The following is a 10,357-nucleotide window of genomic DNA, read 5'->3' on the forward strand; positions in this document are numbered from 1 at the left end:
AGAAATCTCAGCAGTGGCAATGGCAGAGGCTATGTCCATGTTGACATCTATCCAAGGATCAAATATGTATTTTGGCACCTTACAGGTATATTAGCTGAGTATGCTTGGAATAGGTCACTGTTGCCTTCCTGTTAATAACTATTCTATTCCTATCAGGGTACATAAACAGAAAAAACCTTCCTGATACATATCACAGTTGCCTTTGTGATGAAGCAACACTTCTTTCCCGCTTCCCCTCTGACAGTTTAGGGAACAAGCAGCAGTGAACACTACAACAGGTTGAAAACAATGTGCCAGTAATGAACAGTCCCTGCTTGTGCATCCAGGAGCTGCATGTTCCAATGGTAAAACATTCACTAAAGCAAACTGTGAAGTCCTTAACTGTTGTGAAGGAGACTAGCTTGACCTGAGTTCATCTTCACTCTGCATTTCTGAACATCTTTGTTCCTTTAATCTGCACTGATGGGAATACATAACCGTGTAAATCTGCATTTTCTCATAATCATCTAGAACAGCACATACATTAAATGCAGCTTCAACCACACATTAGCAAACTGCTGAGCTATGCAGAGCAGTGTAGAAAGAAATGGTTCTTATTCTAATTAAATGTTGCATTTAATTTTTGAAAGAGAGGAAACATACCCATTAGGAAATCAAAAACTGTCATATCCATTATATCCAGAATTCTGGTCCCACTGTCATACGGGGGTGTTTGTTTAACCTCTTCACAATAATCTGGATCAACTTCCCATCTGGAAAAGCCAATATTTTGATATGTTATGTGACATACAAAGCTTACTGAGTATTATAAAAAAAAAAGATATATTGTACAGGGTTAGGTAGAGGCAGCAAATTCTTCAGGCTGCTTCCAGTAATGCAGGCAACTGATAAAGATTGTGACTGATGAAAAAGGAAGAAAATCGTAAGATTGAAAACTATCTGGCTAATAGCTTTAAGATCCAGGAGACTAGCTGCACCATCAGTCATATGATAAGAACATCTGAGACTTGTTTAGGGCTGCAGATCACAGTGAATTTCTCCTTCTGATAGGACTTAGACAGGTCCCGTTGCATCCTGTCAAAACTACTGGAGCTATCTGTCCTGTGAGGGAATCATGCCATTGAAAGTCCTTTCAGGATGAGGACCATAAAATGGAGCTCCTTGCAAGTGTGAGTGTCCCTTCCAGGAGCTGGACCCACTGAAGAAATGCAGACGCTCTCCTGAGCCTCAGTGCTTTAGGTCAGACACAGGCAATAAGCGCAGCACAGTTTTATTTTCCTACGACCCCTTGCAGTTGGTGAACCCTTTGCTCACCACTACTCACTCTGCTTTCTTGCGCTTGTGGTAGGAACGTCTCCAAGGGTTTCTCCAGGTTTTCCTTTTAGCTAAGGACAAATCCGGTAGGAAAGCGGCCAGAGACCCTTCTATCTGATCTGGTTTTCCACACAGGGCGTGCTCTGTTGAGCAGTAGTAGGAGCATTCCCCATAGAAGCAAATGTTGTTGGCTGGCAAATGAAGGAAAAGAGTTTTAAAACCTACTCTTAAATCAGTGTTCAAGAATTCCTAAAAGCACTGAGGTATGTATGAGCAGAAATAAATCTCAGACCCAAAACCCTGTTGCCACACATAGTTTTCTTCCACTGAAACCACCAGAAAGACATTCATTTCAGTGGCTGGAATCATGCCCTATGCTGAGCTCTCTGCAACTACTTCTAGCCTATTTATATTTAAAAAACAGATTTTTTTTTTTATTAATCCTTTTCCTTCTCCTTTCATCTTCCTAGACTGATACATTCTTTGGGATATATTTCTTACCCCAGGCTGGTCAATCCCACAGCCAAACAAGTAGCACATGCATCAAATTAAGTCACCTTCCAAAATTATGGCTCGTTTCTCCACAAGCAGACAACAACATTTCATTCATTGACTTGCTGGTATGAGAAGAACTGGCAGTTTTACTAAGGAGAATTATTTACCACGAAGACTCACGTGGGGGTGTGTGTGTGGAAGGTGGAAATCGCACAGATGTAACTCTGTCAGCACACTTCCCAAACACAAATTTCTTCCTTCACACATCACGTTACTCCAACAACCACAGAAAAAGAACCTGCAGCAGGTTTTGGAGTGTGTGTTACCTCAAAACCTCCCCAAAGCTGCAACCACATATTTCTGTACCGACAGGAACACCCACCTCTTCACAAGAACCCCTTTCCCAATTGAATTCACTGGAGGTGGGAGAAAGCAGCTCGTTCTCAAACCTCACCAACATTGGGCTATGAACAAGAACAGGAGCATACCGCTGACCTTGTCAGTGCGCTACAACTCTTTTGACATTGCTTTATGCACGTAAAATGTCATTAGAGAAATATTGTGCCCTTTCCTTATGGTAATGCACAAAGCCGAGATGTCACATTGCTTCCTGATTCCCCACAAGGTCTCTAAATTCAAATACTGCTTCTGAGCTACTCTCCCTTTGGGCGGGATCAGTATAAACGAGATATTCTGCCTTCCAGAGAAGACCACAATGCTCGAAAAGGTAGGCTGGTGGGTTTTCATCACATGCTGCCCTGCACATCGCCGTGACGTGCCCCCGGTCCAGAGCCAACCTACGGCTGGCCAAGCGTCCAGCGGAGATGGTACAATGCCGGTGGGTGACAGAAAGGAGATGATGAGTCAAGAGGACAGGGAGAAATAGCATCCCTAGTGCTGCTGGGGGTAACAGGAACGAGGAAGAAGCAGGGCAAGGAGCTGAGACTGGGGAAGGAGGAGAAAGAGAATGTGCAAAAGCAATAAGGACTCGTGACGGTTTTGATTGTATTAATCAACCGTGTTATCTGAAACCAACTGCTAAACTTGGAACTAAATCCTGTAACTAGACTAAAAGGCCAGTGTGTCACTACGTCACAGTTTGTCTCAGCTCTTCATTGCCAAGCTTCTAGTGATGGCCACCAGATTTGTTCATTAAGTCATGATTATGTTACTCTGGACACTGCCTTTCTGAAGCCCTTTGTGGTGACTGACTCATAAGGGCTTCTCATCTATTTGTGCTCAGGAACAACTCCAACCCCAACTGTATATTTACATTCACAGGGTTGGCTCATACCAGTTAAATACATCTTGACTCAGCCCAGAAATATTTACCCTGTGGTCACAAACTTCGTTGACAATTACTGGAAGAGAAGTACTTCAGGGAAGAGAAAATTGAGAAATTAAAACAGGGAGGAAGGAGCATTCAGAATGTCTGTACTTTTTCCAATTTAAAGTGTTTTACAAGGAAGAATATCCTTTCGTTAAAATTATTTCTAAAGCTTTTTCTTATATAGAACATATACTTAGTCCCTTAACATTTTACTTAAAGGAACAGTAGTTTAAGACTTCCCATGAGCTAAGAAGTGACCATGTCCTTGGATGATCTTGGCTATTTCTTATGAACCCCAGCATGAATCTGCTCATCATATGACACACCTATTACCCTCTAAATAGATACCCCACTCATTTTGATTTTTCAGCAACTCAGTAATATAACTCACACCACTGAGAGTGAAGTTTTGAAAAGCTTTTTACAAATTGCATCAGAAAAGAGCAATCATGACTAGGAAAGCTGAAGTTGGAAGGGACTCTGGAGGCCTCTAGTCCAAGTTACACCTTAAGGTCAGCCTCCCTAGGTTAAAAACGTCTGAAATCCTCAGCTTCTCATTCTCAGTGGGCCCCCTTCAGACTTACTAATTTCATTAGTCTAAAATCAAGTGTAAAGTCAAAATCAACATTTCCCTGGAGGTGTTTAAAGGTTGTTCAAATGCAGTGTTGGGGGATATGGCTTAGGTGTGGACTCTGAAGCGTAGGGTTATAGGTTGGACGTGATGATCCCAAGGGTCTTTTCCAACCTGAACGTTTCTGATTCTATGATTCTATGACCTAGACAAACCCAACCTAACACGAGCCTTGGGTGCACTGCCCTGCAGTCTATGACCTGTCCCAGGTTTCTTTCTCAAAAATGCTATGGCAGCACAGTCTTGGCATTGCTTTTGCAGGGCTAACACAGGTGCCTCGGCTTTGCCTTTGATCATCCTGGCAAAACCAAGCGGGCTTCATGACTCCCCATGAACCTCCACCATAATTCAGGATGAAAGAGAAGAGTTGTCCAAGCACCAGTGGGCAGCGCTGCCAGCTGCTGCCAGCCAGCAAACGGGAGGATCATGCTGGGCCATTGTGAAGGTTGAGATAATACCAGCCTATAAAAAACCAGGGAAGAAACATCTGCGATTTATACCCTTAAAAGAATTACGGCAGACAAAATATTTCAAGGGGCTCCAGGCTGCCAGAAGGGATGATTTACAAGAGATCACATACAGATGGCTGCTTGCTGCAGGCTAACACAGAAGAGCTGGGAGATGTAAAGAGATCCCTTCCTTCCTGGTTGCTGGCTGCCTCAGTGGGAAGGTAGCGATGTCCCCATGCTGCACCGAGGTCTCGTGTCTCCATCGATTTGCAGCACAAGCAGTGGGGCTTGTGCTCCCATTCAGCTCCGTGAGCATCACCTGCTTGTCTAGGGAGGGAGGGAACCTATGCAGATTCATCTCAATTGTTTGAGATAACTCATCTTCCAGGGTTTCTGTGACCTGACTTCCACCTGGCAGCAGGAAGCCAATGCTCGATTATGCACCACCGTAACAGTTTTGTAAGGAGCAAAAGGCCCAGCAATGCCCCTTCTGTGCTACCACAGCCTCTGCTGCTCACTATGTAAATCCGACCTTTCAAAAAAGGAATTATATTAAACACAGCATTTTGCATGGTGGTGAGATAAATGCTGTGTTTAATAGTTTGCTTCTGAATTTAACTTCGGGAACAATGAAACCTTGCTCTGCATTGTCAACGAAAGCAACTGGGACTAATCACTTGACAGTAATCTCACATTCGTATCCAGATAAACCTGCAGGGAAGCTCAGCGGCTGTGGCAGCAATGATGTTTGCCACTGCAGTGACACCGCTAGCCCATGTGCTGCCTGCCCCACACTGGGCCATCCACCCCTGCTCCTCTGGGGCTCCTCTGCAGAGTGGTTTTCCTCCAAGCCCTCATCACCTGCAATGGGAGCCCAGGAAGGGTGCATCCCATCACTGAGACAGCAAAATTGCTGTAAATCCCCGAATGTATTTCTCTGTGAGAAATTACTTTCAATGGCAAAGCATTTTCTGCCAGCTGTTATTCTCCCCACTGGCTCAGACCTGTGGTACTTACTCTCCAGAGCTCCTGTCCGATTTCTGGGGTTAGTGGAGGTGAAAGGATGCTCTACCTCAAATTACTGTGAAGGAAATTAACTGCTTTGATTGATACAGAAAAAGGCATCTCGATATGTCTGTCCTAGTTCTTATATATATATACAGGCAGTGAGATGAAGCAGCCTGAATTATCCAGGGAAGCATTCATTTTTAAGGTTTCTTAAAAATATAGGAATAAAGAAGAGAGGTACCAAATATAGAAGAATGCAGTTCTCATTTAAGGCTTCAAGGTGCATAGTGAGTCTCTTTGAAACCTAAGTAGGTGACCCACATTCTGCACAGCAGCAGGCTGAGGGTGAAATTCCAGCTCGAGACACCAGCCCAGTGCTGCACCAGCAATTGCACGTAAGAGTAGGGCTTGGCCTTTTGAAGGCAAAAAGTCAGAAGGAAAGAGGAGAAGAGACCTAACTGAGGTGTAGTACTTCTTTTAAAATTGCCCAGCCCATACGTTCGTCTCTCATCCGACACACGTGTTTCTGTACAGACCCCCAGCCCCAAGTACACCTGCAAAAAGAGCAAACACCAGGAACTTGTGCTCCTGCACAGTGGGTAGAAATGGCAACAGCAGCAGTGCTGGCAAACCAGAAAGGGAGGGATGCTTACACATGCCCAAATATTCCAGTGCTGGGAATCTGCAGCATACAAACTCCTTCTTCATTAAGAAACAAAGTTGTTTCCCCAAAGCACTAGAGAGGGAAGAGCATCCCGAGCAGTCTTGCAAATGTCTGATTCTCATTATCTGAGGATGAATGGATACAATTCCTAACGAAATCCACATGAAAATCGTGGTCTGGTGATCGAAACTCCAACTAATTACAATTAAGAGCCAGAGTGCCTGTGTACTCATCTGCACATTTTCTGTGCGTCATCTTGATAGCTGAACAGTAATTCTCAGGAAGAAAACGAACAAGTGGAGATACCTTAAAGCAAATTGCTTGGCAGAGCAATTCTTTTATTAAGATTTGCATGACTGTTAATAAAGGACATCTAGCAAGCCTGTGCAATTGGGAGTACTGGAAAGAATCTTGAATATTTACTAAAGCACTGCATGAAAAGGATCTTTCTTTTACCTGCTCAAAATAATAGCTAATTCAGAATTGCTATTGTTTGCTGAGAGGGGAAAAAAAATCTATAATCCCTTGGAATTGCTTGATATGAACAAAAACATAGTGCTTACTAGCTGTGTAACATTGATTTCTTTAAGCTGCTGCCTCAATTACTTCCAAAACGAAGGCTGACATCATTAATATGTCTCTTTTTTCCTGGCAAATTACCATTCATTTGTAAGAGTAGCAGGGCTACAGCGGTCTGCCCTACTGCACAGGATGTAAAATTAATTTAAATAATTACTGACCTAATTCCATTTCTCATGTTTAGTCCAAACTGCCTGGAAATGCACTTTTCTGCAATCTGCTTTCTCTCTGAACGCAGCCTAATGCATCGACTGACCTGTCTGCTCGCAGCCATTTCCACTTGCCAGTGGCAGAAGGGATGCCGCTCTGCAGCGTGCTCTGAGCTACAACTGCCTGAAGCTTCCCAGCCATGATTTCCATGCCCAATGGGACGAGTAAGCTAGCCCAGGCGTGGAAACGCAGTGAGGTTTCTTCCAACACATCCCTGCTGTGGTCCAGGGAATAACACAATGTATGGATGAGCATCATCGGTATTTACCCTCCGAGGGTTTCCACTTGTCAACAGTGGTCTCCCATCCTGAGGGGAAGACCTTTCTATAGAATCAATTCCATTTAGTACTCGTTTAATTTTAAGAGGTATCTATGAGTGCATGGAGAGGGATACACCACCAGCAGGTACCACGTGTCCCCATCACCACTAATGGTCACTGAGCATCGACGGGGATGAAGAGGCAGAGACACAGCCACCTTAAAAGGAGTCCCAGAGACATTTTAATGCAGGTGCACAGGCTGGCTCTTTCAAGTATCTATATGTCACACCTCAATTTCTCAGCTTTGTAACCAGTTCTCCCTCAAACCCTACTGACTTTGCTGCCCCATATCCATTAGAGGGGACAAACCAATATCTCCCACTCTTGCCCAGGAGCCCCGTTCCATCTCCATCCTCACCTCATCTCAGCACCCTCCTCTTTTCCCTCTTCTGCCCTCAGTCTGCTGCTTGAGCTGCCTGCTAGGTTTGTGAATTTGTTTCTACATGTCTAATTTAGGACCTTTATTACTTTTTCATTAAGTATTAATTAATGCTGCCTTTTAAGGTCAGTATAAAATAGAAGATGGAGGTGGGCCATATGTTAATGAGAAGCCGACTAATTAAACTGGGGACTTGTAGGGAAGAACTCTGACAAGTAACCAACGTGATTTAAGCAAAGTATATTGATTTAGGAAATGTAAAATTGTAAGAAAAATTAATTGCTTAAGCATTTTATTCTCCAGAAAAGCCTGATTCATAGTTAATCAAACATTTTAATTGAATTTATCTGAGGCCTCTAAATAAACTTGAATAAAGGATTATGCCTGGATCATCCCTTGGATGTCTGGAATTTCATAATGACAAGATAAAGATCTTCATCCGAACAGGCAGCCTTAACTCTGCATTGCCGTGCTCTGGCTGCTCTAAGCTGCTCAGTACTTGAGTACAGTTTTATAATTTCAGAAATCACTCAAGTTCACCCACAAGCCTTGATATCTAACCTAGGAAGAGTAAAAAGCAAGCAAACCTACTAATCCATATCTTACTTGCTAAAACAGGAATAAAACGGCTTATATTTCAAATGAGCCAAAGCACCTTGTGCACATAAACAGTCACAAGATTTTTTTGCCACCCGTGTGACTGTCTGCAAAAAGTTAAGGAAAAAAAAAAAATCGAGACAGAGAGAGACGGAGAAAAAGTGGCTGGGGCACAAGTGCTCAGCTGGAACATGCAGAAATGCTTTCCCATCAGGTTTGGTGAACACTGCTGCTGTACACTGTCACCATATACTGTTACAATGACCGTATATGTGAAACTGGAGCACTCATAACACAGGGTAAGACGAAATCATTTTATAAGTGAAGTTACTGGAATAAATAACTGCTCAACTGTGTCCAGCAGAGCTGAACATAAATATGAAGCTAAAAATAACGGCCATAATAATGACTTTATTGGTGATCACATAAGTGTGACAAACATTTTAAGAGAGAAAGCTCTGTCATGGCAGGGCTCTGACTTCTAGCTAACAGCAATAAATTACAGTTACTTTGGAAGAGACTGTAATTAAGTCTTTGGACCTTGACTTCAGGGATCTGGGATAAACAGCTTCTGGCCAATCACATGGAGAGCAAGGGAGAGATCTCTGGCGGTTTCTGCTCCAGATTGCCTGTTACACAAGTCACAGCCCGAGCTCAGCAAAGCACATTTGCACGCAGCTGAAATAATATGAGTTAAGCTCACTGCAACATAGTTTAACAATTTCCCTATATATTCTTTCTCTAAGAACATACTTAAGCATTGTCTAGGGGAAGGTGTCCCTTCCCACGGCAGAGGGGTTGGAAAGAGACGATCTTTAAGGTCCTTTCCAACCCAAACCAATTTATGATTCTATGCATTTTCATGCCTTAACTCAGAGCTTTAATTTCTCCATCTCAGCATCCCAGATGCTAAAGGGAGATGATAGCGCTTTCTCTTACCCTTTGCCCATCTTTGCCTACTCCAGCTGTATACTGTGGTGAGCAGAGCAGGCTTTTGTGCTATGTTTGTAAAATCCCCACCCTGTGGGAATTTTCCCCTGTCGCCCCTTGGCTGGGGCCACCAGACGTTGTGAAAGAGTGATGGGTAACAGAGACTGGTATTGGCTCCTGGAGTCAGCTTCAAAGCAAGAACAAGGACTGGGAACAACTCAGGTCACTTCTCCCCTGGCCTCTGCCCAGAAGAGAATTTGAGCTGGAAGTAGGATATGTTACACATCTATTTGCTTGATTTTTTTTTTCCCAAACTCCTGTTGCAATAAAAACTGAAGTACACGACTCTGAGAAAATTAGGTTTTGGTCCTCCAGTCAAAACGGGGAAATAAATGCATTTGACCAACAGAAGTGACGAATCACATTGCAGGAGAAAAAAAAAAGTCTAAATAACTAATGGGCTAAGTAAAAAGGTTTTGGGTAAACTGAGAGTGATAGAAGAAATTGCTTTAGAAATTGCTCTACATAAAACATTTGCTGAATACATTGCTTTTGTGAACATAAAAGCTTATCTCTGCAGATAATTTGTCAAGGGGAAAAGGCACTCAATTCAAAACAGTGAAGTCTTCTTTGTAGGCTATGTCTTCACATTTATTTTTATTCAAAGGTCTAGAAGACAGTTCTGCTAGAAATATCTGAGCAATTAAACAATCTCTACATCGTTCCCTTAAGTATGTGTTCGGGTAGATAGAAAGAATATAATTCCAAGACTACCTGGTGAGATGAAAAATGTTCTCCACAGTTTCTTGTCACGAGTAACATCTCGTATTTCTCTCGTCATGTTAACCAGTCTACCTGCAACTGGTGGCACGCGACGGAAATCCAGGATCCTAGAAGAGAAGGAAAAGAGATAGTTTATGTAAAAGATTAAAATATAATGATAGTGATAGGCTTTAGGAAGGTTCATTACACTCTGAAGGCACATTTATCTGTGGTCTTTAAGGAGTAAAAAGCCCATCAACTTTAAACTGGATAATCCTTCGTCTAATAGATGACATAAAATATGTCCTGAATGTGATCAGCTCTGACTTGCCTATATAGTATGGAGCTGGTGCAAAATACAGAAGCGGATGAGGATACTTTGTTCCATGAAAAAAAATTAAGATACATAGAATTCCAGAAATAAGAGACTTATTTTTGACTTTGTGCTACTTCAGGATTGTTGTAACTTGCATTTTGCTCACTAGTTTTTTAAGTGACTCGAGGAATGGGATTTCAGCCTCTTTCCTCCAGAAAAGCCACCAAATAGCAAATTTTCTCACCAAATAGTCTTAGTATTTGTTTGATGTATTTGCTTCTGCTTCTCTCTGTTTTAATACTATTACATCAACCTAAATAATCTCCCTGAGACTAAAAATTTTCCCAGGGACAAAGGCTGAGTGCAGGGCCTT

At 42.6% G+C, this 10,357-nt stretch overlaps 1 protein-coding gene across 1 annotated transcript in view; it reads right to left on the bottom strand.

Moving 5' to 3' along the window:
- Window positions 1-10,357, bottom strand: part of FAM20C (family with sequence similarity 20, member C) — a gene marked incomplete at its 5' end in the record, with an annotated part of 54,948 nt that overhangs the window by 1,961 nt on the left and 42,630 nt on the right. Inside the window, 3 exons of the mRNA XM_009865353.1 lie at window positions 643-752; window positions 1,325-1,505; window positions 9,681-9,796. Of these exons, the coding sequence (XP_009863655.1) occupies window positions 643-752; window positions 1,325-1,505; window positions 9,681-9,796 (407 nt within the window). The remainder of the gene's footprint in view (window positions 1-642; window positions 753-1,324; window positions 1,506-9,680; window positions 9,797-10,357) is intronic.

The sequence above is a fragment of the Apaloderma vittatum genome, unplaced genomic scaffold (assembly GCF_000703405.1).
Source record: "Apaloderma vittatum isolate BGI_N311 unplaced genomic scaffold, ASM70340v1 scaffold10852, whole genome shotgun sequence".
Taxonomy (NCBI): Eukaryota; Metazoa; Chordata; class Aves; order Trogoniformes; family Trogonidae; genus Apaloderma; species Apaloderma vittatum.